The 27,170-nt window shown below is 39.7% G+C and overlaps 3 protein-coding genes across 3 annotated transcripts in view; all 3 read left to right on the top strand.

Annotated features, from left to right (window-relative positions):
• LOC110064448 (uncharacterized) overlaps positions 1-15,381 on the top strand; it is a 36,158-nt gene extending 20,777 nt beyond the window's left edge. The window contains exons 4-9 of the mRNA XM_020771507.2: positions 6,596-6,718; positions 8,131-8,217; positions 8,559-9,177; positions 10,250-10,357; positions 12,005-12,155; positions 14,266-15,381. Coding sequence (XP_020627166.2) covers positions 6,596-6,718; positions 8,131-8,217; positions 8,559-9,177; positions 10,250-10,357; positions 12,005-12,155; positions 14,266-14,394 — 1,217 coding nt within the window. The 3' untranslated portion in view covers positions 14,395-15,381. The remainder of the gene's footprint in view (positions 1-6,595; positions 6,719-8,130; positions 8,218-8,558; positions 9,178-10,249; positions 10,358-12,004; positions 12,156-14,265) is intronic.
• LOC149117937 (uncharacterized) lies at positions 1,632-4,896 on the top strand. The gene is made up of 4 exons (XM_089287952.1): positions 1,632-2,438; positions 2,531-2,633; positions 2,750-3,523; positions 3,623-4,896. The coding sequence occupies exons 3-4, from the start codon at positions 3,046-3,048 to the stop codon at positions 3,733-3,735; spliced, it is 591 nt and encodes a 196-aa protein (XP_089144078.1). The 5' UTR covers positions 1,632-2,438; positions 2,531-2,633; positions 2,750-3,045; the 3' UTR covers positions 3,736-4,896.
• A 7,170-nt stretch (positions 15,382-22,551) lies between the features above and the next one.
• On the top strand, positions 22,552-25,054 carry LOC149117938 (uncharacterized). The gene has a single exon (XM_089287962.1). It carries the CDS (start codon positions 22,567-22,569, stop codon positions 24,688-24,690), a length of 2,124 nt encoding a protein of 707 aa, XP_089144088.1. The 5' UTR covers positions 22,552-22,566; the 3' UTR covers positions 24,691-25,054.
• The last annotated feature ends 2,116 nt before the right edge of the window (positions 25,055-27,170 follow it).

Consider the following 27,170-nt stretch of genomic DNA (forward strand, 5'->3'; position numbering starts at 1 on the left):
CATACATACATACATACATACATACATACATAGAGGGCTGATGTGGACCTGCCATAAAATATATACCTAAAAACTAAAATCTAAAATTATTAAAAATACATCCTTAGGATTCAAAAGCTACTAAAGATAATTCCCCATACCCCTTGATGTAGTTTTGGGCAGGCACATCTTTTTTGCAGTCGATAATGTGGATTTTGCAGAGGACACTCCTGATGGCAAGAATACCTTCCATGGCACAGCGATGGCAATTTACCAAAGGCAGGAACCAGGCAATGTAGCACCAGAGCTGACCGTAGATCACCAAGATCAGTGTCGTTGCTCAATCAGACAGCTTCCCGAGTCTGTGACAACCTTGCTAGAATGCCCTGCGCCCCCAAAAAGCCTGTTGGTCCCACCTCCCCACAGTTTGGATTGTGCACCGAAGACCAACTTCCATTGTACATCAAGAAGCAAGATTTCACATGGCTTCTTGGACACAGTTTGACAAGAATGATCACCAATGGAGAAGTTGAAGACAATCAGCCCCCTAGTACCCCAGGTGGTCTGGCTATAACTCCACTATGAGTAGTCCCATGCTGTTGACAAGAGTTGGCACCCCTCCCCTGATCGCTATACCAGCACACAAGTGGCAGACTCTGATTACCATTTTGATGCAAGTACAGAATATTAAGATGACGGTTGTAAGGCAGAACAGGAGGACTGTGATGTCGCTTGACATGGGACTGCATCAACCAGCAAAGAAGTTGCAGATGAGCCGTCAAGATCTTGGGCATATAATACTTCGTCCTGGTTACATATCATGATGGCCCAACTTTGCACAATCGGTGCATTCATTGAGAATAGCGGTCTGGACATGTGCTGGGTCGAGTCGGATCTCTATGGGCCTTCACTGTGAAGCAAATTCTCGGTGGGAACCACGTGAAGAGAAGAGAAGCGGCGCACACGGTTACATTACAAGCTCTATTCGGCCTCTACCAGGAAGCCTTCTTTGTGAGACACCCAGCTGTGTGCACGATTATCAAGAAGTCGGCTAACCAGTTAAGCAATGCATGTAAAAAAAGGCAACAAACAAGATATTACAGCAAAGCACAAAGAACTGGCACAGACCATCTCTTCAACAGAGCTTGCTGCAAATATCGAGCAATTTGATGCAGATCATGAGGATAGTCCACTGTTCAAGTTCACCCGAAGGTACATGGCAATGGTTATGGAGATGATGGCATTTATCAGAGCCGTGCGGAATGGAGACTGGGATCTCCATTTAGAAGCCCTACAGTCATTTGTGAAGTACTTCTTTGCGTCCGACAAGTTAAACTACGCTCGCATAATTCCTGTTTACTTGGCAGAGATGAAGATAGGAAAAGAGACTGATCCTGAAATCTACAAGGAGTTCCAGAATGGTAACTGGGTGGTGAACAAGAACGAATGTTTTTTGTTACATGTTTCATTGAAAAGCCCCTTGGGGACGTGGAATAAACGTATGTATGTATGTATGTATGTATATGTATGTAAGGTAGCATCCTGTGCTATTGGCGCTGACCACGCGCTTGAACACATCAACAGATCAGTGAAAGTCTCACATGTATTGATTGGCATCACACTGAATCCTACTGCATGCACGAAGTATTTTTTGATTGCACCTGAGTTCCCTAAGCAAGACTGGCAGAACAAGCCAAGCTGATGGCAGCTACTTCTTCCATTAGACACAGACTAGCCATCACAACCTCACCACTGCTGTCAGCTTACATGAAGAAAGGAACATCCAGCAGCTGACCGCTAGTATTCAGTGCTTCACCAACCCCTTTAAAGTAGAAGGCCCTGATCTGTTCAACCTAGTGAAGAAAGTGCGCATGCCCAAGAAAGTGAAGAAAGGTCTCTGCAATCAAAGTGTCATTGGTAACAAGCTGTGTGGAACATTCGTTAAGGCACCAATAAAGACAGCCAAGAAGAGCATCTGGGATGTGGTGAAGAAGCGCAAGCTCCTAATGTGGAAGATCACTGGGAAAACAGTTAGGGTGGCTACAAAGGATAAAATCATCGAGCTAAAAGAAGATCGATGTCTCTTCACGTGGATGATGGTAATCTGCAAGTCCCGTCCTGAGATAGACATCAAAGAGGCAGTGGGAGTGTAAGAGATGCCGAATGTTTCGAATGTTTGTCACCAACGGCAATATGCTGCACTGTTCTGCAAAGAGCTTCTTGATGAGTATTCTAGAGAAGCTGTCAAGTGACAGATCAGTTGAGCAGGCTGAACCCACTGATCAGTTGGCTAATGCGGATGCGCAGATCATGGTTTCCATTGTAGATGGTATGGCTGAGGTACAAACACTTGGAAAACTGGATTGAATCAAGACCTGCTCGGATCTGGCCGATCATTTCACTGTGACGATCTTCAACAAGTACTGAGATGCAGACGAAATTCATCTTATTTTTGATAGGTTTGTCACTCCCGCTGATAATTACCTTGTAACCTTTTTATTTAGATTAGTTATAATCACTCACATTAATAGACATGTTATTCTGCTTTTAGGTATGATGTACCATTGTCTTTAAAGACCGCAACTTGCAAATTTCGTCAGGGGGGCTTGGAACCTATCAGCTACAAGATTACCGACACCACTCAGATTTCCAAGGTATACTATCAACGGTTATTCATCCAAAAACAATGATCCTATTTCTAATGTACTACAAGAATAGGGCCAGATGTAGAGGTAAAGATACTAAAACTAGTACATCCTTCCTTATGCAGCTAACGATGAACAGACTTTTGGCTCATGTGAGCACTAAGGATGAACTGACGCAATATATTGCCAGCAAGACTTTAGAGAAGGGATGTCAGAATGGTTTGCACATGATGGTTGCATGGAGCAGTAAGTGTAGTGCAACACACAAGGATATGGCGTACCTCGATAGCGACCAAGAGGAGGCAGATACTAAAATCCTGCTACACGCAGTAGATGCCACTGCATTCAGAGCCAAGAGTATCAAGATCTTCTCACCGGACACCAATGTGTTTGTACTGGCCCTTAGACATTACCCAGAGCTATGTGCGGACAGTGCCACGGAAATATCCAGCTTTGTCCAATTGTCCGTGCTCTAGGAACAGCTAGAACAGCAGCACTACCTGGCTTTCATGCCTGGAGCGGAGCTGATATCACTGGAAACTTTGCATTTAAAGGGAAGCTGGAATGCTGGAAAGCGTTTCTTGAAGCTGATGAAGAGTGTGTCACAGCATTTGCAGATCTCGGCTCTACCATCCTTCCCACAGTGGGCATGTTCTATGCAATAGAGAAGCTAGTGTGTCAACTTTACCTGGGCAAGACTAAGATATCCAGTTTGAAAGATCTGAGGTGGCTCCTTTTTCGAAGAAAACAGGCCAAATCAGAACAACTACTGCCTGTACAAGCTGCTCTCCAAGAGGCCATTAAGCGAGCGTATTACCAAGCCATGATCTGGGCCAATGACAAAGTCCCTAATCCAGACCTTCCATTGCCAGATAGCTATGGATGGAAAAAGGACAAAGGTTATTATAAATTAACAGTTGATATAGTAATAAACTCTCAAGTTCAACACTATAGATCAAGACGACTTTAAAACATTGCCTTATTCTTTTATATTTCAGACAAATGGTTGCTGGTGATGACAAGACTGCAGCCAGCACCCAACGCTGTTCTTTATCTTGTCAAGTGTGGCTGTGGGAAGGAAAAATGCGGAAACAACAGGTGCAGCTGTTGAAGGGCTGGTCTCACTTGCACAGATCTATGCAGCTGCAGCAACAACGAGACAGGACAAGCGTATGACAATGTCGATATGACTGAGAATGATAGCTGTGATGATGAAACATTGGATGAGCAGGACGCTGACAGTGAGGAGGACAAGGATGATGAATGATTCTTACCTGACATCCATGTTTTATAGACCGCAATGCATTATGGGATCAGCTGTGCTATTTTTAAAGCAGTGATCATCACCAATAGCCTGCGAACGTAGAAGTATTTCCGACTGTCACTTGGTTCCGCTGAAAAATAACATCTGCGAACCGGAGCCAGGAAACGATTTCTGTGACATAATGACTTTTGTTCCTCCTTGGCCAATCAGATTCCATGATAGAATGAAACTCGAGTGTTCCTCACAGCGAATACCTTGCGCAGTAGTTCTGGGGTTATTTGAGCTAAACTGTGAATGGCTTAGAATTCCTACGTCACAGAAATCGTTTTCTGGCTGGGGTTCGCAGACATTATTTTTCGGCGGAACCAAGTGACAGCCGGAAATACATCTGCATTCGCAGGCTACATCACCAAAGGCCTGACTAGGTTTTGGGTAGTAATAATTATATTTACCTGTAAACCTGCTATGGTTAACATGACGCCCTTGGAGAGACCTTAATTATAGCTAACATATTGCTTAGCTAAGGCCTCAGGTCTAAACATTGATTAATTCCATTTGGTTTGACAACAGTGCAACACTAGTGCGGCAATGGTTCTAAATGCCAAATTGGTTAGGTCTCCATAATCTAGTTGTATTTCTTCTTTGCACTGAAAGCGCCAATTTTCGGAAAGGAATTTGGTTCGGCACGACATTGGCTCAACGCTTAGACGAGGCCTAACAAGTGCAGGCGAGCTCAGCCTCACTTCCATGTCATCTTAAGTGAACAAAACATATTCAAATGTAGTTGAATTTATGTAGACAATATATATTATCATGTTGTTCACTTGTTGTAGTCATTTTTCTGAAAAACTCCAGAAAAAGAAGTATGCTTTTGATGCTTATTTGAAAACAACAAACTACCAGCCTCACTTTCGTGCAGAGTTGATCACGTGATCAGTATTTAGTACTTAAGTCTATGGATATGTATAAGATAGACTATATTAAAGATTTCTAGTATTTTTGTGGAAATTTATTGTAGTTTAATTGTAGTTACACTCCATTTTATATTCGAGCCTTGATTCCATGTTAAGCCATATAGGTCTGTAAATAGACCCCCCATAGTGGCCACTTGTGCAGGTTACAAAATTGCCGACAACATTGTTTCTGGTCCTTAGGGTCCCCCTGACACATCCAGGTAGGTGGTTTGCTTTCACCATAAAAATCCCACGGGATTACATATGCTCCCTGACTAATAGTTAAAAATCCCAACTGGCAGGAGGCAGACCAGTTGGCTATATATTTACAAAGTCCTGTTAATGAACTCAGACCACAGTGGACCCGAACAACATAATCATTTACATTCATTTAAAATACTGTTATTCACTAGGCCGATTTAAACTAACTGAACATTCTTTCTGGTGTTTTTTTGACGGACCAATTAACATTCTCTAGTTAAATGTGACTTTTGTTTCCATTAATTCATTTAACCCGCTAACCAGGCAATTAAAATTCCAAAACCATGCACCTTTCAGAAATCACCGAGAGAGGAAGCGTTTTTAATGACTTTGCTAACCAATTCTGTTTGAAACCCTTTTGCATGGTAATTTCGTTCAAAAATGGTGGAAAGAGAACTACAGACTATCTAGATGTACGCGTGAATATGTCGTCCAAGTGGCTAGTCCAGATTTGGATTTCTTTTTTGCCATGAAAACAAACGTCATCAAAAATGCGACCAAATGAGATTGACACAATCTGGACACCATAGGGTGAGAGATCAGGTCGATTCATCTGTTTTCAAACTACAATAGTATGTCTGTCAGGGTTTAAATAAAGAAGGGAAATGTGAAGTTCTCATTAGCGGCTTATTTAATTCTTGCCTTAACTGTGTCTGTAAGAGAGACCAAAAAGTTCTCGAGTTAGTGGCTTTAATATCCTGCAAATTGTAAATTTGTGACAAAAGAAGCCAGGAAAGTGCTCAAATATTGCTGCAGACTCCATGGCACCTAAGGAAAGGGCAAATTAATTTAATCAGTCTTTGAGGAGACTCATTCATCGATGCAGGATAATATCGGCCAAGTAGCGCTGTTTACCTTCAATACTTCTCATTGAAACACTTCCCAGTGGTATCAATCAATATTGTGTATTAATTTTGAATTGTTTTATTGTTAACAACAAAGGTGGCAACAGAAAAAGAGACAAAAAAAATCATTTCTCTTCCATTTCTTCGTCAGATATGTAACTTTCTTTCATTTATCCCCCAAAACAAGCTCATCTTTGGTGTGTTTTAGAGAAAACAAGAGTTTCATGTTACATACCTTTGTGAGGAAAACAAAAGTATCAAGTTACAAAGTTGGCATGAAGAGCTAAATTGTCACGTTTGTTCAACTTATTATTGAATTTAAAATGAATGAAAATCATAAAACATCAGAGTAAAATTTAAAAGCTGTTGTGACAAACAGTAATTGTACGTAATTTTCGGACCTTGAAACGTACTCATTGCTAAGGGGAAATAAGCCCTAGCAGACTACCAAGGTAGTTGCAAACCGGAAGTGAACCAAGCAGGGGTGGGTACTCATGGGACTTACTAAAGTGCCAGAGCTATCAATTGCAGTCTGCACAATCTGAGATTGTCTCACTAGTTTGTCATAGCATATTGTTTTGAGTGAAAGTTTGAACACTTACATACATAAATTATTAAACGTGTGGTTCTGTTTCAAATATGCTTCAGATTCAGTGAGACTCTTGATGCAAGAGCAGTACATTGATGAGCTAGTGTTCAAGTGCCTAACATTGGAGTATGATCTGGGAAGTGCAGTGAATCGACTGATAACACAGCCAGGACAGTTTGCTGGTATTTATCAATAAAGTTATAACCATACTCAGGTCTAATGCATTAGTATTAGACCTGAGTACCAGTGGTTTTGTTTCAATGATCACCAGCATCCATGCATCAGGAATTTTTATTCCACTGACTCTTTGTGTTCATTGATAAGTCTCCTGTGGAGAGCCTCTTTGACCCTACTACATGACTTGTAGTATATACCAGTGAGGTCACAATCATTTCACTATTTGGAATATGCCGGTTGAGTTTATTGACAGTGACATGCAGTCACACTCACTGGTACACCTATAGAGTATGAGAAAAGCACTCAAAATATATGAAACATTGAATTTGTTTGTATGTACGGTCTTTTCCACCCATAAGTGGAGAGATCACATGGTGGTACTCATCAATGCAAAATTACACTGACTGTGTCATTGAAAATGGGGGATTAAGTCAGTCACTGGGGGAAACATCACTTTCAACAAGTTTAGATAACCAGAAGAACATCTAAGGGAGCATGCAGCCACTTTCAATGCTGTCAGTGTGAAAGTAATAGTCATTGATTTGGGGGAAAACAGCTGAGTGAAAAACTATTGGGAACTGTAATCAGCCCATAGCTTATGGTGATTGATATTATATTAATAATAATTAACAATGAGACCCATAGCCCTTGTGGGCTACGGGTTAATAGCCAATGCGAAGCCGAATGGGCTATCGACCCATGGCCCTTAAGGGCGAAGGGTCTTATAATTGTTTTACTATCACCCAACTAGTCAGACAGAAAAGGCAATAATAAAGTTAGCAAATGCAAGTTAAAGAAATATTTATTAGGGAATAAAACGAAAGAAAGCGTCACGCTTGGTTGCGCCAATTTCGTTACTCAAGGACTATTACTAATAGTCCTCTAGTAGCATAGCCAATCAAAATGCAGGATTTGCATTAGTCCACTAGTTGGGTGATACTAATGTGAAATTATTCTCACATTTTGATTGGTTCTTACTTAAATGATCTATTGGAGGACAGACACATAGATGACGTCATTATAAGTATTTTTCGGTTTCATCGTGATATAAACAAAAAGATTCCATGTTGCTGCATGTGTGTCTGTTCAGTAATAGATCACAGAAGAGGTCAAAATGTGGTAAGAACATCAGTGACACACTCGCCTAACAGCTAGCTTGTGTGCTGCTTTATTGTTCATACCACATTGTGACATCATGTGTGATCTACTACGGAACAGATGCACAGCAACATGGAATCTTTTTTGTTAAATAAGTAGATCGCAGTGCATTCAAGTACAAATTGATGGTGGTAAACCATGGTGGTGCCATTGCACCACCGCAGGCCTTACACATTTCATCTTCTAGATTTTTGTTCTTTATGAAAGTTATCATACTACTGTCTGAGGTGTAACATTATACCACCAACCTCTTTTGTAGTTACTCCTAAGTCAAAAAGACCAGGTATTGTGAGAAAAAGAAAACTCGAGACAGCACTCTCCCCAGCAAGGAACAAACAGTCTTCAGGTAGAGATAACTAATGCATATTAATAATTAAAATAAGTTTCAATATTTATGAATCTAACTCTCGATCAGGGATATTTGCTGGAAAAACCAATTAATATTAATTCCAACTGATGTCATGAAGCAAAAATTAAAGAGGTTAAATACATAATTTTTTTATGTATGAATTCAAAGTAGCTCAAACAATCATCCATGTAAATTTGTCATTAATGATTTAAAACTCAGTGAAAAGTCAAGGAAGAGTTCTAGCTGGCCAGATGTTGCATTTTGATGCATGACTCTTGACTGGTGAAATCTAGTGAATGAAAATCGTTAGTCTTATAGGTTTGGTTTTTTTTCTTCAGACATTGTAGCAAGTCCAACCAGTTGGCAAAGTGCACCATCAACTGGAGATTTGCCTTTGGGTCCACCCTTGCTACATGGCTGTGATTACTCACAAAATACATTCCACATGAATCCTTTCATGATGCCACTACCACCTGTACACCAACAACAGCAGCGCCAGCAGCAGCAGCTGCTGCAAGGCTGTGTTGAGTCCAAGAGTGACTTGGATCTCCCTGGAAAACATATGCGTTATGGAGGGATAAGTTACACTAGCAGTCACACTGCCGAGCTATCTTCACACTCTCAATCTGAGTTTAACTTTCATCCTAACTCTGTCAGTGGAAGACATAAAGCACAGGCAAAGAAACAACACTGTGCTCAGCAGTGCATGTATAATACTGCCGAGTCAGGATATGCACAGAGTGTTTTTGACCAGTGGCGACCCCCAGTGATTATGAAGGTTGAGAAGCAGCAGTCACTGAACAGTGATCCAAATAATAAGGACATCACAGAGGACTCAAAGAAAAGCGAAGATTGTAAAGAGAAAAACATTCAATTTGAAAGAAAAAAGGTCTGTAAACCAAAATTTAACAGGATCTCCCCAAATAAGGAAAGTTGTGTGCAGACTGCCTCACCAAGGTATGTATTACACTGTTTAGCAGTGGCAGTAAATATAACATTAGACTGGCATTTGATGACATTAATTGTCATTCAAAGAAATCACTGACTAAAATTATTTCATTCAGTAGTCTCATTAAAGCAGTTTTTTCAATTGATTTTAATTTTTAGTATTGAGGTTTCAGTGTACATGTACCTCAATTGACCCCCCTCAAATTGTAAAATCACAGCAATGTACATCTGATTAAAGAACTCTGACAATTCAGCTGATTTAATTATTTCAGTTGTTTTTCACCAAGAAATATCTAATGTATTCATTTATGATTTAAATTATACATTTATTCACTTGTCTTGAGGTAATTCTGAACCTTGTGATTGGTTCTTCCATGGTTGAGACTTTGTCTCGTGGACCATTTCCATGGAAACAGTCAAAGCCATGTAGTTTTGTTTTTGAAAGCCCCGCAAATTCAAAATGAGTCATATAATACACTGCTTACTAACCTTAAGCTTGCTTGAGCTGCACTAGGGAATAATGGCCCTCGAGTTGTTTTTGTACGGACCTCAATGCACCCCTTCCATACTGCCACAACCTCAGACCAATATTTCCTAGTACAACCTTTACGCTCAGTCAGTTAGAGGTTAATATATTCTTTCATGCTTTTGGGGTAAACGTTTGCCTACATGCACATAAGTTATGCTCTCAACTCCCGTACATTGTGTAGTTCCAGAAAATATCCATACCTCCCCAGCCCTCTGGAAATTCCAATTGAGCTTCATACATTTCTTTAAATTTTTTGGTCTCACAGAACCCCCCACCCCCCCAGGAAATTTTAATCCCTTCTGTTGGGAGAGTATGGATATTTTATGGAACTGAACATTGTGCATCTTGCTAAGTACAAAATGTTATTGCATGATACAAAACCTACTGACTCAATCTAAATAATTTAAGGTACAAGTTTAGACTAGCAAGTTTGCTACTCAAAGAGCAGTCAATTTCAATGCTGTCCAGTTTTTATCATCTTAAACTTCTAAAATTAATGTGCTTTTAAAACAGCTCAACAATGACAAATTATATTTATTTATTTGCTCAAAGTTCAAAAAAAAGCCATACCTCTGGACAGGAAAGAAACAAGCAGAAGTCTACAGGTTCCTCTTCCCTTGAAAGGAAAGTACAACACTTGGACAAGGAAAAGCAAAGAAGGTGACCAGATAATAAGCTGCACTTTGATCATGTGTAATTTGTGCACCCCTCAACCAATGTATCGATTGACATATCAACCGACACTTGGCCAATGTATCCGTCGACATATCGACCAACACTTAACTGATATGTCAGTCGACAGATCAACCGTCACTTGGCTGATATATTGACCAAGATATATCAGTCAAGATATCGACTGAGGTATCGGCTGAGTGTCGGTCGACATATCGACCGACTATTGGCAGATATCTCTGTCAATATAATGCCCAACACTCGGCCAATATGTTGACCATTGGTACATTGGCGGAATATCGGTCAACTGTCATATAATATAAGTCAAAAGCTTAGACTGCCAGTGTCAGGTGTATAAGTTATGCACATTTTATCCTTTTTTGGTCGACCTTAAAAATTTCTGAAGAGTTAATGTTTGGATCATGTGCTGCAAATTCAGTGATTGTCAAGCAAGACACTCAAGTGAAATACTGCCAAATACACAAAATACAGTTGACTGGAAAGAGGATAAGGACGATAAAGGATAACAAGGTGCTGAAATAGAACTGATTAAAGAAAAGCAAGTCTTGAATTTGCCCATGCATTGCACTGATGTTTTTGCTGTTTTTTGATTTTTACATTTCCTTGCCTGTGGGAGGGGTTACTGCACGACTTAAAATTTATGAGTTGTTATGCAAGCATTTAACAAAATAATCAAGATAAAAAAATCCAAAAAAGTGAATTCGCATTTAAGCAACTTTTTCACACTGCCATAGCTGTTGTGGTATCTGGCCTTCACTGGCATAGTCCTTTTGATTGTTGTAGTATGGAATGGGGTTGTTCAACATATTGACTGACATATCTGTCGAGTGTTAGTCAACATATTGGCCACACTCGACCGATATATTGGTCGATACGTCGACCGACATATCTCGGTTGATATATATCAGCTGAGTGTCAGTCGATATGTTGACGGACATATTGGTCAAGTGTCCATCGATATGTCAACCAATACATCGGTTGAGTGTCGGTCGATATGTCGACGGATATATCGGTCATGGGGTGCACAAAATACTCATGATCCCAGAACCTTTCTTTGATGTTGTAAAATTTTTGTCATGTTTTATGAGACAGCCTTCAGTTGGAGCCAGTGTCAACAACATGGATAAAGTGAAACTACTTCTTTGTTCAAAAACAGTAGCACGATAATTCTGCAATGATGACAATTATTGTCATCATCACAACTAACATAATAATATTAGGTCAGCCCTTTGTTAGACTGAGGTGATCTTTGTTGGAGATGTCATCTGTTCTTAAAAGCCTGTATATATATTATGTGTAATTTTCGTCGATAAAACATTCAATGGAAATTTCCTTGAATGTTTGCATGAGGTATTTCTTATCATCTGGATCGAGATGTATTGTGTTATTACACACACAGTAATCACAATACACACAGCCATCAAATATCCCTTCTCAACTTCATTCAAAAATATATTCACAAATTCCCAATCTTCCAGCCCTCTTTGACCTCTCTTGTTGCACATCTGCCCCCCTCCAACAAAAAAAGATAATCTACAGAACTGCAACAAAAGAACTTCTTTCAACTGTTCATTAAATTATTTAAAACTTGTTACCTACTTGTCTTTAATTCAGAGAACGGATCACAAAATCATGGCACTGGTTGCGACAACTTGTGCCTAACTGTGATGCATATGCAGACAAGGCCACTGTCTTTGAGATGAGTGTTGCATATCTACACCATTGCTGGAAATACCATGGACCACTTGTGCAAAACATTAACAAGGTATACCCCGAATGCATCTCAAATATTACACAGGGTACACGATACTGACATTCTAGAATGAGTTGTTTACCTGGTAAAGCATGTGAACAAAATTAATAGCTCCTTGTACAGTCTATTTTAATGGTAATATAACAACTACATGTAAACAAGTTTGTCAAGGGTAATGAAATGTACATGTACTCATGAAAAAGAAACAAAGAAACCTTGCAAGCTATTATTCTTACTGTAGGACATTGACACTGCAAGGTGCTGATTTACAACGGGATTTCTTTTTACATCTGAATGCGATACAGTACTTATTAATTAGTGAGTGAAAAACAACTGCAGATCTTTTAACTCACAAGCCGTGACAATAGGGCCTCTGATGTTCATTTTGTTCCATCCTTGGCACTTTGGTTGTGAGCTCAACTTTCTCATGGCCCTTGGGAAAAGAATTTCCTCTTGCACCCAGGGTATAATAATTATGTTCAGATGAGCAGATTTCATAGTTCATTCATGTAATCAGTCTATTCTATGTCAATGTCTTGAATGATGTCACTTTCACCATGAGGATACTTATTGGAAGAGGGAGCACTAATATTAGAAAGTGTGCAATGATTCAAAGGAGGGCACTAAATCAAATCAGCATGGTGAGCAACTGATAACCTGAACATGGTGAAAGTTTTACAAAAAAAATCATCATTAAAAGAATTTTGTAAAGATGTTGGTAAACATATGATTACAAAAAACAATAATCTAAGAAACTATAAAATGCAAAAATATGTTTAATATAAAATTATGGAACAGTTTGTACACACCTTTGCTCAATGTGAGATTTCAAGAACAATCATAATTATGCGGGAGTGGGAGGTGTTAGGTAGCCTGGTGGAGTGTGGATCAATGCACAAGCTGTCCAGGTTTGAGTCATGGCGAGGGTAATAAATTATTAAAGTACTTAAAATTCTCAGTGCCCATACCGACCCAGGTGTAAAAATGGCTTCTACTAAATCATTAATACTCTGGGGTGACCATGAGGGCGACGAACTAGCATTATATCTTAAGGGAGAACAAACAAAAAGTCATAGAAGTTTGTTTTTTTCCCTTTCCTTAACGCTTAGTTCTGTTATGTTAAATCCACAAATTGTGTGTGTTTCGTACCACGGATCAGGGTACTACTCGAATTGAAGACACACCAGGAAAATAAAGTCCACGGGATCTACCAGTTGTTTTGAACTAGTTTAATCAGCACAAGCTAGCTAGTCAACTGAAAGCAAAGGCATACATGTGGGTTGACTATAGCAATTCTAAATAATCGGATCTAACCTAAGAAACGAAACAGCAAAAAACATTCTCCACCATATTGTCGATATACTCACAATTCTGTAAGGCGTAATCCCGTTTAAGACGCGCTATTTTCCTACTTTTGTACAAAGAGCACAAACACACTGTTTTCGATGAAAGGATTACTTTCTACTGATCTCTTGATATCCTACTCGTACCAATCCACGAACGAGAGCCATGATCCGATTGGCTACTAAAGCAAAAATGAAAGTGAAGAATGATCATCGCAGTTAATTTTCCAATTTAAGCAATTGGAAAGACGAAGCTTGAAAAAATCAGGGCTTCAACGGGATTCGAATCCGTGACCTCCGCGATACCGGTGCGATGCTCTACCAACTGAGCTATGAAGCCACATATTGGGAGCGAGGTCAATTAATTGAGTTCATATCTTCCCGTGAGGAGTGAAATGATGTGTGGCTTCATAGCTCAGTTGGTACGGCATCGCACCGGTATCGCGGAGGTCACGGGTTCGAATCCCGTTGAAGCCCTGATTTTTTCAGGCTTCGTCTTTCCAGTTGCTTAAATTGGAAAATTAACTGCGATGATCATTCTTCACTTTCATCTACAACCGCAGTTCGTATATGAATTATTTCATATAAACTTCACATCAAAGCAAAAATGGCGGGAATCTCGCGTGCTCGGTTTTATCACTAAGAAAACAAACATAATGTCTAAAAATAAACAAAACTCTCAACGAAGTGCAAAACAGTGTGACAGAGCAGTTTACAGATCACTCAGTGTATTGAACAACAGAATGCTTCAGAATCTTTTTTCTCCCCTTATCTAACAGGAGTTTTCCTCCAAGCAGAAAACCACCATTCCTCCAGAGGATATGGAAGGTATTGTCACTGAAGTCATTGAAAAAGAAACTAAAGCATTTGGAAACGTTGGACTGCAGTCAAGATCAAAAACTTTATAACCAGAACATGTATCTCAGAAAAGATTTTTTTACAGGTAGTTAAGGTGGCTCCCTATAGTTTTACGATCGCACGCGCGTATAGGACGCATATAGAAAGCTCAAGTAATCTGCGCACGCTCAAAGGAAAATGTCAGTGTTTTTTTTTTATTTTTATGACGTCAACATGAGGACAAAAAGCAAAACTGACAGTGAATTTTCTCGCGTTTCCTTCGCTGAATTTTTTTAAAATTTGGCTCAGTTGTAACCACATACAATTCCTATAAAATACCCTATTTTTGTTAAAATCTGTCAGAGCTAATCGAGTATATTTAGAAGAATGACAAATTGCAGAATATTGGAAAAACCGTCTGACCAACCTTGACTTTTTACCAATTCAAAATGTCAGGCAATATCATTTCCATGATGTGGCAAAGTATGAAAAACTTTCACCGAAGGAAAGTTTAAATGTTAAGGAGTTTAGGCCAAAATGAGGAATATATCTGCATGTCATTAGATGAGCTGTTGCCATGGTAACAGCCTTAATCCAAAAAGTGACAACCGAAAAATAAGCCTTATTTTAGCAGTATCCATACTGGGAAATCTCTACAGGGAAAACTTCAAGAGGAATTAACTAAGTTTCCTTTTCTAACTCGTGCTCTATAGGGAGGGTGTTTGTAAATACTCTAGGGAGCCACCTTAAGTTAAGTGCTTAACTAAAGCATAACAACAAAACAAATTACTGTCACATCTAAAAGCAAAGTATAAACAGTGAATGGTGTTTCAAGAAATGGAACAATTAATCAAAAGGGACAAGGTTGACTAAGAACTAGTCAAGTAATTTATAGTGCTTGCAAGACTTCAGCCCTTATAGATGTCACTGGTGCTTTTTGTGGGGTAGAATAAGTGTCGCATAACTGTGTATTTACTTGCTCTTTTTTCTTACTTTTATAAAAGTACTTTTGCGGGCGCATTTTCTTGAAAATAAAGATTGATGTTTGAAAACTTTCAGAGTTGGTTACCTGTATTGGTTTGCTTGAGGATGAAATTTCGAAACTTGAGCAAGGAGCAAGCATAATATTAAGTAAATTGTCAGAGAGTTCAGGTAACTCGACTGACCCACCATTATACGTTACCTGACTGTGTAATTTCCTTTTCATTCAATTTTTAAACTCCTTGTACATAACTTTGAGGTGATTTTTAAATTCTATTTTTTTTTAAATGTCTTATTTTACGCAGGGCCCTTTTTGATACCAGCCTATGGCTGATGGGGCTACCCTGCCTAAATAAAGCTGACTTGACTTGACTTTGTATTCCATATGCACTTGGCAAAGTGAAAAGATGTTCACTTTAGTGAAGGGTTAGGAAGCACTTCCTGTTTGGTTAAAACACAAATAATATATAGATTTAGGCCAGCCTAAAAGCGTAGCTCCTGGGCCGGGTTGTTCAGAGTCCGATTAAGCTAACGCAGGAAAAGGTAGGATTTTGATTTGAGTTTTGTAACTTTGCGGTGAGGTTTTCTGCATATTGTTTGGCCCTCTGTTTTGAGTTTTAATAATCACCATATACACAAAACAAAGCAGCAAAAAACATTTGCATAGAAGAAAAAGTTATAATTCGGTCAACTTTTAATCCTGGGTTAGCGTTAACCCGGCAGGTTTTTTGTTAGAGCCGGGACGCCGGGACCTTTACTCGGCTATTTTTATTTTTGTGTCGGCTATTTTACGTGCAGGTTGTACAAAAAATAATATACAAACTACGGCTACAAACATGACAAAACAACGCGTTTCTGTTAAAGCTTAAATGGCCGAAGAATAAGAGTGTTTTTTTAATTTTGCTATTTAATATTTTCTTAAACCAAATCGTGCATTATCTCTCAGCTATTGGATATTGTTTAATATTTGTACCATATTTTGCGTACGTGTAGCTGATTTGGAGTTCGTGACAAGATGTTATCAAGTAACAGAAAACACATTGATCGGCACGCCCTGTGGTCGTCGTTAGACTAAGGGCCTGATTACATGGCGAATTTCAGCCCGGGCTGAAATTTCAGCCCGGCTAGGAGGGCTGAAATTTTGTTGCGATTACATAACGAATTTCAGCCCGGGCTGAAATATTAGCCTCGGCGCCAAATATGAAATTGTGTGCGAAAAGTCTCCAGAGAATCAAAATGGCGCCGAGAACACGAATCGTGAAAATAGGCGCATTGCTTCTCTCGTAGTTTGACCTTTTGTTGGCGCTCAATTTTTAACTTTTTGGAATAGCAACACCCTACAATGATGATGGAACTGAAACGAAACCTGTCTCTTAGCCAGAAAGACCTACTTGCATAGAAAGAAAATATGTCGTCAAGCTTGCCGAGTTCATGGCCTCCCTGACAGCCTCGTGCTGTTTAACCTTGTCTCCATGTTCTTATATTCCATCTAAGCTTTAAAATTAGAGAGATTCTCTATTTTATCGCCTTTATTCCACTGAGATCGCTTCTACTTCGTAGCGGCAGCCATCTTATTTCCTGCTGTTCAGCCCGGGCTGAAATTCTGTTTCGATTACATGCCCGGGCTGAATCATTCTCCACGTAATCGCCAATTTGATTTCATGAGAATTTGTTTCAGAAGCCGGGCTGAGATTTCGGGCTGAAATTCGCCATGTAATCAATAACCTTCGTTGGTGATTACATGTGTTAAAAATAAAGACCGATAAACAGTGCACTGAATTCTCGAATCCTGAAAAAAAGTGTGCGTATTTCTGTCAACGTTTTTACCCGGTGTTGCAACATGGAACGGCAATAAATACAGTTTCATTGTTAGCCTTTTGAACATTCGCTCCTTAGAGAATAAAGCAATCGAATACTGACCTTATCACTGTTCAAGGCGACGTATTGGCGCGAAGGAAGTGAAGCGGAAAATTGACCAGTATTTTACCCAGAGGTAAGCTGCTTTCATTGTGCTAAACTACGGTAATTTATTAATTCATCTTTCTTGTATCACAACTTCTGTGGCATTTCGGCGAAGCGAAATTCATTGCGAAGTTGCTTGCATTATGTCTGCCGAAGATGCTTGAAAGTTTGCTTAGGACTTCGCTGTTTTATATTTTCTTTTTCCTTTTCGCGTAAACCTTTTATGCAACAATCATGTTAACACATGCCCGATAGTTTCGGCTGATTTCTGATTCGTAAGAGTATCCTGCCACAAAAGATTTGAGGAAAGCAAAACATAATTAGCTCTTATTGAGTTATTTTTTTGTAAAAAAAATACCTCGTAGCCGGCGCGTCGGGTATGTAATGGACGGGTCAATGGGTGAGTGAGTGAGTGAGTGAGTGAGAGATGTATGTATGTCACACCAATCAGATTGGATCTACTATGAACAGCCAATCAAATTTCTTGTTGTAAAGGTAAATGGTATGTGAGAAACACAAGGTATGTATAAACAACATAGGCACGCAAGGCGTGCAAGAGTTATTTTTTTTGTGAACTATAAGTCTCGGAGATAGGAGCATTCATGGAACTGTTTACAGTAATAATTTGGTTGATTTGACAAGTTTTTTTGGTTGCGATGTACAGCAAGAAAGAAACTGGGAGTTTATGAAGTACATACGATGTTACATCGGTAATGGTAAGATAACTAAATAGTAAGCCCTAAAATGTTTGACTGAACAAACTACAGTAATCTGACACGTCTCCAGATGTAGATACCATCTTATTTTCTAACAGGCAATTTCTTTGATACAACCCACACTGTGATTGGTCTGACACGCGCACATGCATAACTCCCTCACTCACCGATCACGTAGCCCTTCCCCCGGGGGGGACTCCCTTATATGGGCTATATAGGTCTGTGCGGCCCCGAAGGGTGTGGTTTTTCAGCCGTTTTGGTCATAAATAGGGTATCGATTTTAGCTGATTTTGGTCATTTTGGTCATAAATTGGGTACGGTTTTTGCACTCTAGCCTTGATATGGGTATGCTTTAAGAAGAAGCCACTTTTTCATCATTATCGAAAAGAAAATCAACAAAAGCCCTTCACAAATTTATATGTTTACGGTAATTTAACATTGGTTTGAACTAGGGAGCTAATTATAACGCAGGTCTGAAACAGGGTTTTGATTCGAGGGTCAGGTCGTAAATAGGGTTTCGAATTTCTGGTCAGGTGATAAATAGGGTAAGGAATATCGCAGATTTTGGTCATAAATAGGGTAAGGGTTTTGGGAAGCGGGCCGCACACCCCCAACCAATTTTTCTGGGAGTACCCCCTCGGGAGCCCTTCCAGCCCCCAAGAGGTGTTTTTGCTCAAAAATACTCAAGTTAAGGGAACTTTTCGCATTTTATACGAGTCGTAAGTTTACCCTTTTTACACAACACAACGCAACAACACTACTTCACCGAAAATTGAAAGAAAGAAAAAAAACCTCTCTGACACGTTGAAAGTCTGATTTAATTAAATTGCACTTTAACTTGGTGCCACACAGTCTTCAAAGAACATTTGAACAGTTTTCATACCTTTTACCTTTAAAAATATCGGACTGAAAAGAATGTCATAAAATGCCCATCAAATAAAAATATTAAACTGCTACTGCAGAGACGTAAAAACACTCTAGAAATGAAAGCTTCTTTTTTGTTTAATATCCTGGGAACAATAGCCGATAACTTGTAAGCTCTAATTGAATTTACTCCCATATGAAAAACAAAAGTGTCGAGTTACCATTTGTAACTAAAAATAGCGAACATCTCGTGGGAACAAATGGTGACGATTCGTCAGCTCTAATTGAATTTACTACCTTGTGAAAAAACAAGAGTGTCAAATTACCCATTGTAACTAAAAAATAAAAATATCTCGTTATATTTGCATGCAATAAGAACAAAACAATCGTTACCTGCACTTACTATTGTAAACGTTAGAACTGCTTCAAATCTAAATAGTCTCGTCTCCTCTAAAACATGTCCTAAGAACTAGAACCGACGATTCGTGACCTCTAATTGAATTAACTCCTTGTGAAAAACAAAAGTATCAAGTTACCCTTTGTAATTAAAAATAAAAATATCTCGTGCCATTTGCCTACTACTCATGAACTGCTTCAAAACTCAAGACTCATCTCGTTCATAACTAGCCACCATTACACTGAAAATTATGCACTCTAAAACAACCCAATGTACGTATGTAACTGTCACACTCCCCTCCAAACCGGACTAAAAATCACAAACCGGCAACATACACGTCACTCTTTATTTTTCAATTACCAAAGTCCTCGTGTTTATACATACCTTGTGTTTCTCACGTACCATTTACCTTTACAACAAGAAATTTGATTGGCTGTTCATAGTAGATCCAATCTGATTGGTGTGACATACATACATCTCTCACTCACTCACTCACTCACTCACTCACTCACTCACTCACTCACTCACTCACCCATTGACCCGTCCATAACATACCCGACGCGCCGACTAAGAGGTATTTTTTTTACAAAAAAATAACTCAACAAGGACTTTGGTAATTGAAAAATAAAGAGTGACGTGTATGTTGCCGGGTTGGGATTTTTAGTCCGGTTTGGAGGGGAGTGTGACAGTTACATACGTACATTGTGTTGTTTTAGAGTGCATAATTTTCAGTGTAATGGTGGCTAGTTATGAACGAGATGAGTCTTGAGTTTTGAAGCAGTTCATGAGTTAGTAGTAGGCAAATGGCACGAGATATTTTTATTTTTAATTACAAAGGGTAACTTGATACTTTTGTTTTTCACAAGGAGTTAATTCAATTAGAGGTCACGAATCGTCGGTTCTAGTTCTGAGGACATGTTTTAGAGGAGATGAGACTATTTAGATTTGAAGCAGTTCTAACGTTTACAATAGTAAATGCAGGTAACGATTGTTTTGTTCTTATTGCATGCAAATATAACGAGGTATTTTTATTTTTTAATTACAAAGGGTAATTTGACACTCTTGTTTTTCACAAGGTAGTAAATTCAATTAGAGCTGACGAATCGTCACCACTTGTTCCCACGAGATGTTTGCTATTTTTAGTTACAAATGGTAACTCGACACTTTTGTTTTTCATGTGGGAGTAAATTAAATTAGAGCTCACAAGTTATCGGCTGTTGTTCCCAGGATATTAAACAAAAAAGAAGCTTTCATTTCTAGAGTGTTTTTACGTCTCTGCAGTAACAGTTTAATAGTTTTATTTGATGACATTCATTTTAGTCCGATATTTTTAAAGGTAAAAAGTATGAAAACTGTTCAAATGTTCTTTAGAAGACTGCGTGGCGTCAAGTTAAAGTGCATTTAATTAAATCAGACTTTCAACGTGTCAGAGAGGTTTTTGTCTTTCTATTTTTGGTGAAGTAGTGTTTTTGCGTTGTGTTGTGTAAAAAGGGTAAACTCACGACTCGTCTAAAATGCGAAAAGTTCTCTTGAGTATTTTTGAGCAAAAATTCCCCTTAGGGGTTGGAAGGGCTATGTGATCGGTGAGAGAGGGAGCTAAGCATGTGCTCGTGTCACACCAATCACATTGTGGGTTGTATCAAAGAACGAATCAAATTGCCTGTTAGAAAATAAGATGATATCTACATTAATCTGGAGACGTTTCAGATCACTTTAGTATGTTCAGTCAAACATTTTATGGCTTAGTATTTAGCTATCTTACCATGACCGATGTAACATCGCAACCATAAAAACTTGTCAAATTAACCAAATCACTGTACCATGAATGCTTCTATCTCCGACACTTCACACAAAAAAATAACTCTTGCACGCCTTGCGTGCCTATGTTTAACCGAGCAGGAGGTCTGTATGGGAGAATCTTGACCGAGGTCGTGAGTACAGACAGAACGCAGTGAGGTCTGTACACACAACCGAGGACAAGATTCTCCCATATAGACCGACTTAGCTCGGTTAATAAGATGTTTATTATATGGCAAAGAAGAAAACTTTAATTCGTTTAATGTAACTGGTTTGCTGACATTTTGCCAGCGAACGGCGATGAGCTTAACTTAAACCTGCCGAAAGTTGCTCGTCCTCTTTACTTCTTTTTTTGTCATCGGGCTTTTTGGCACTTCCATAAATGATTGAGAAGAAAATCAAAGAAAATGTTGAACATTTTTGTATTTTAGTTTGCTACTTTTCCAACGCAAAATGAAACCGGTCTACAGATGCCGGTCTAGATGGGAAAATCTAGACCGCGGTCAATATCGATTTCAGCCAATCAAATTCGTGAATTCGGTAGTTCCCAGTCCTTGTGAGACACAGCCATAAAATAAAGGTTTTCTCTGAAAATATACGCATTGAAGTGAATGAGTGTTGCGTGTTGTTTACAAATGACATTGTCAAAAGCTGCTGAAAAATCATTTACAGCATAAATATGTTTTTTAAAATGCAAGGCTTCACAGTTAATAATTGCGAGAAATATGACTTTCAAACAGGAGCCTTGTAATGACAAAGCCCTGTATTTTCCTGTGTATTTATGGTTAGCAAGTTGAGGTCCTCTCGACTGATAAACTATGATTTCTTGATACGTTGCGTGACGGTGCTGTTTCCGTAGACTCACAAGTTTAAAATAACTAAATATTTGCATTTGCCTTCAAACTTCACGCTAAACATTTTCACATTTACTGGTCATGTTTAACTACAAAAGCCTTACCTCCGTGGTAAGGTCTTGAGAGACAACAGAGAACTTCATCTCCCTAGAACTGAAACTGCTATGGGCCAGTCCACATTCATGTACGCTGCTGCCAAGGAATGGAATGACCTCCCAAACGACCATCGAAACTGCAGTACTCTGAAAATTTTTAAAACTAAACTTTTCAAATTTTTTAGTGATTTAGACAAGACTGATCATAAATGTAGTGTTTAGATTATTTTTTAGTATTGTTTGATTGATTATTGTTTCTTACCATGCAATTTATGGATACTGATCATCGGTTTATACCAGCGTCTTCCTCCCAGACTTCGCTGATCGGTCTTTCAGTTTTAAATAAAGCTTTTATTATTATTATTATTAAAGATTCGCACAGCCATTGATGATATTGAAGCTGATTATCATTATTATTATTATTATTATTATTATCATCATCATCATTATTATTATTATTAAAGCTAATCCCTGAATCGGTGTACTCAGAGATAAATAGTGAGATGATAAGGGAGGCTGCGTTAAGAACAAAGGGATCAGGGGACCATGCGGGGTTGACGCTAATGGTTTTAGAAGAATGATGGTTTGCAAATCCTTTAAACAGTCGTCTACAAAATTATGCGAGGCGATAGCCACAATGACAAGGACTCTATGTACAACTTATATCGACCCTGCAACCATAGAGCCACTGGTGGCAAGCCGATTGATTCTCCTGGATAAAGGTGAAGGTGCAGTGAGGCCTATAGGGGTCGGCGAGGTGATACGAAGGATTATTGGAAAGTGTGTAATGAACGTTTCTAAGGGAGACGTGGTTGAGGCGAGTGGTTCACTCCAGCTATGCGCAGGTCAAAAGTCCGGCAGCGAGGCTGCTATACATGCTATGCATGCCATATTTGAAGCAGATGACACGGACGCGGTACTGCTCATCGATGCTTCTAATGCATTCAATGCACTTAACAGAGCAACTTCACTGCATAATATCCGGGTTCTCTGCCCTGTAATTACAGCATATGCCATCAATACTTACAGGAAGTCGGCACGCTTGTTTATTACCGGCGGCAAAGAGATCATGTCAGCTGAAGGAACAGCACAGGGTGACCCACTTGCTATGGCCCTCTACGCCTTAAGTGTGCAGCCGCTGATCACAAGCCTGCAGGCGGCGTCCAGTGCTAAACAGTGCTGGTTTGCTGACGATGCCTGTGGAGCTGGCTCTGTACTGGAAATCAAGAAATGGTGGGATGTCCTCAACAGCCTTGGCCCAGTCTTTGGCTATTTTCCCAACCCCAAGAAATGTTGGATTATCTCAAAGCCAGATAAAAAGGCAAGCGTGAAAGAAGTGTTCAAGGACACGGCTGTCAATGTGACGGTAGAGGGACAAAAACATCTGGGTGCGGTGATAGGTTCACGGGAATATCTAGAGGAATACGTTAGCGAGAAGGTGACCAACTGGGTCAGCGAGATTACCAAGCTGGCAGAGTTTGCTCTTTCTCAGCCTCAAGCGTGTTATGCTGCTTACACCTTTGGCCTCAAGCACCGATGGACCTATTTTTTGAGAACTTTGCCTGATATTCAAGAATTATTGGAGCCTTTGGAGAATGCCATATCTAAGGTGCTCATCCCTACAATTACGGAGCATAGGTGCACTCGGCTGGACAGGGACATTCTAGCACTGCCAGTCCGTCTAGGGGGGCTTGGCATGACAAACCCGTGTCTTCACGCAAATCTTGAGCAATCCTCCTCCGTCAAAGTTACCATCCCGCTGGTCCAACAGATCGTGGCTCAATCCCATCAGATGCCGGATGATTCTTTGGTCAAGCCACTACAACAGGCAATGAGGAGTGAGAGAGCAACGGTGCTCCAAGACAGGGCAGAGCATATCAGAGGGGTAGCCCCACAGAAAGTCCAACAGGCACTTGACCTTGCTGCGGAAAAAGGGTCATCTGTTTGGCTGACGGTACTCCCCCTTCGTGAAATGGGTTTCAATCTAAATAAGAGAGACTTCCGCGATGCAATCAAACTGCGCTACGATTGGCCGGTTGATGATATCCCCTCCACCTGTGTATGCGGTGATGCTTTTACAGTGGACCACGCAATGATATGCAAGAGAGGTGGGTTCGTTACTCAACGTCACAATGAGCTGAGGGACTTAGAAGCCGAACTCCTGAATATGGTTTGCACCGATGTTGAGATTGAGCCTGTCCTGCAAGACATCTCGGGTGAACAGCTGGGAAGAGGTTCTAATCGAGCTCCAGATGCGAGATTAGATATTCATGCGCGCGGGTTCTGGGAGAACCAACGATCAGCATTCTTTGACGTGAGGGTTTGTCACCCTAATGCTGATTCGTATAGGGACCTAGAGCTCCAACAGATATACCGCAATCATGAGAACGAGAAGAAGCGCCTTTACGCGAGGACGGTTTTGGATATCGAACAAGGAACTTTTACACCCCTTATTTTCACGTCAACAGGCGGCATGGGAAACGAGTGCTTGCAATACCATTCCAGACTGGCGCAGCTGATCTCCATCAAGAAAGGAGAACATTATGCTAAAACAATCTCCTGGATAAGAGCAAGGACATCCTTCGCTTTATTAAGATCCGTACTAATCTGCCTAAGAGGTTCAAGAGCTAGAAGGAAAGCCTTTTGTGACTTTAAGAACATTGATATTGACGTTGAAACCCAGGAGGGAGCCATTATGTAAACACTGTTGAAATAGGTTTTAATAGTTTATTTCTTTTATTTACTTTTACCTTGTAATATACCGATATTGACGTTGAAACCCAGGAGGGAGCCATTATGTAAACACTGTTGAAATAGGTTTTAATAGTTTATTTCTTTTACTTACTTTTACCTTGTATATACCAGTTTGTATGGAATATGTTAATTAATGTTATGATGATGATAGTAGTATTAGTATTAGTTGTAGTAACCATGATATCGTGATTAGATACGGAAACATGTTTTACAGGTTTAACAGACATCAAATTATGTAAATATCATAGCATTTTGTAAAGCTTAGCTCTAGTTTTTGTCACAATAAACACTCCTCTTTTTAAAAAAAAAAATTATTAAAGCTAATTCTAAAAGTATAATTAACATGCAGTTTCTCAGCTGGAAGCACGAATATTAGCTGACATTTGCAACCGGAGCTGATTTATCGTAAACAAACTCCGTGCAACCAGCGACCGATTCTAATATTTCCGCTGATAAATAAAAGTAGACAACATTCCTATTACCGTTCCTTGGTTCAGGCTTACTCTTATGGCTTTAGAGTTCTTTTCCGAACAATTTCGACTGGATACAGACCGAACTTTTCATCCCCAAGCCAACGCGATTCAAAAGTTGAGTTCGGGAACATTAATTGTCCCACTTATGTAGCACGTCATCTCGCATCCCGACGAAACCGGCCACGTTATGTATGGGTTATTGACCAAGTGTGAGGTCAAGATGGCAGGATATTGGCCAAGTTCATTTTTTGCGTGTTTATGGACCGAGACGGAGTCGAGGTCCATAAACTCGCAAAAAAAGAACAAGGCTAATATCCAGCCATCTTGACCGAACAAGCTTGGTCAATAGAGGATTTATTACATGGCTTACGGGGAAATTTTTCTTGCGGGACACGGCGGGTAGTCCCGAGTGGGCAAGATAGCTCCAACTTGCCCGCTCGGGTAGCCAATCACAGCGCAGGATTTGATTCATCTTGCCCGCTCACGGAGCTAGCCATATAATAATATTTAATTATCGCACGGTCCAGAATCACAACCAAAAAGTAAACCGTCTCGTCTCCTCTTGCTTTTCGATGATGTCATTTGTTTTCGCCCCTGCTACGAAAAACAAACCTAACCTGCGAAATGTGTTTACTTCAATGACTCTTTCAATGAAATTCTCCCCCCCTCCCCCCCCCCCCCCCCCCAATAACTTGGGGCTATATATATGTCTGCTGGCTTTTGTTTTTTTGTGTGTGTGTTTTGTTGTTGTTGTTGTTGTTGTTGTTTTTTGTTTGTTTGTTCAGTTTTTTTTTTTGCTGGGTTTTAGTATACGTTATAGGTTATAGCGGATTTTGCCAAGGTAGCAAAAATGGCACACGGAGGAAAACCATTTTTCCTTTTCGGTTACATATTAATGACAAACGGAGAAACGTGATTTGCTCGTAATACCTTGGACATCAAAACACCAATGCAACTTACCACATTAAATGTCATGTGATCTTTTTTATGTATCCATGGGTATTAGCCACGGGAAATGTACCTCCGGAAATATTGGTCATACTCACTAAATGCAGTTTCCCGTGGTAAAAGGGTCATTTACAACGGTAAAGAGTTCCATGTAACCGAACCCTAAGGGAGCGAAGTCCAAACATGTTTCTCCTGTAAACGCTTTTTCGTCTGCAGCTTGGGATCTTATAACCAGGACTCTACGGCATCTTTACTTGACGTTCATCACTACAACACGACAAAATGTATAAATATTTACTGTAAAGCTTCAATTTCTCTGATTTATCCATAGCGCATCAACTTTTATTTGACAGAAATCCCACACAAGTTCGCATTGCGGACCTATTTTCTTTTAAAACTCGATCGAAAAGGAAATTTTTCAACAGAGAATACGCTGATAATTTAATTATGGTTGCGCCATGAAAAGAATAGCCGCGTACGTGGGACAATTATCGTAAATATATTAACAAAAACTAATTTTACGTTTATTGTATTAACATGGTCAGGAAAAGTTCTGTTTTTCACAACAGATTTGAGATAAATTTCTTCCGTGTGATGGAAAAAAATATGGGAAGAACGCAAACAGAAGAACGCGGAAGTAAATTAACCAGGCATAAAGTGAACTTTATTTTCTTTTGATTAACCAAAAGTGGTCCAAATTTGAAATAGTGAGACAAACATGGCCTCCATTACATAAAGAAAAAGCCTAAATTTCCATGTTTTTGAGCAACCAATGCATCTATTAAGGGATGAAATCAGGGAGGTAAATTGACCAGAAATGGCCTAAAATGCACCCATTGGGCCTTACAAATTCAAAACTTTTCTGGGGGAGACCCACCAGACCTCCCCAGTGGGGCGACCCCCTCCCACACCTACCCCGACTTGGCACGGCGTGCCAAGATGGCGGCAGAGCCGCCATAATGGTCCCTGTTATTTGCTCAATTGTCCCTGTTAGAGCGGTTTTCAT

This window comes from Orbicella faveolata, unplaced genomic scaffold (assembly GCF_042242905.1).
Source record: "Orbicella faveolata isolate gen_17 unplaced genomic scaffold, um_ofav_v1 contig_1, whole genome shotgun sequence".
NCBI lineage: Eukaryota > Metazoa > Cnidaria > Anthozoa > Scleractinia > Merulinidae > Orbicella > Orbicella faveolata.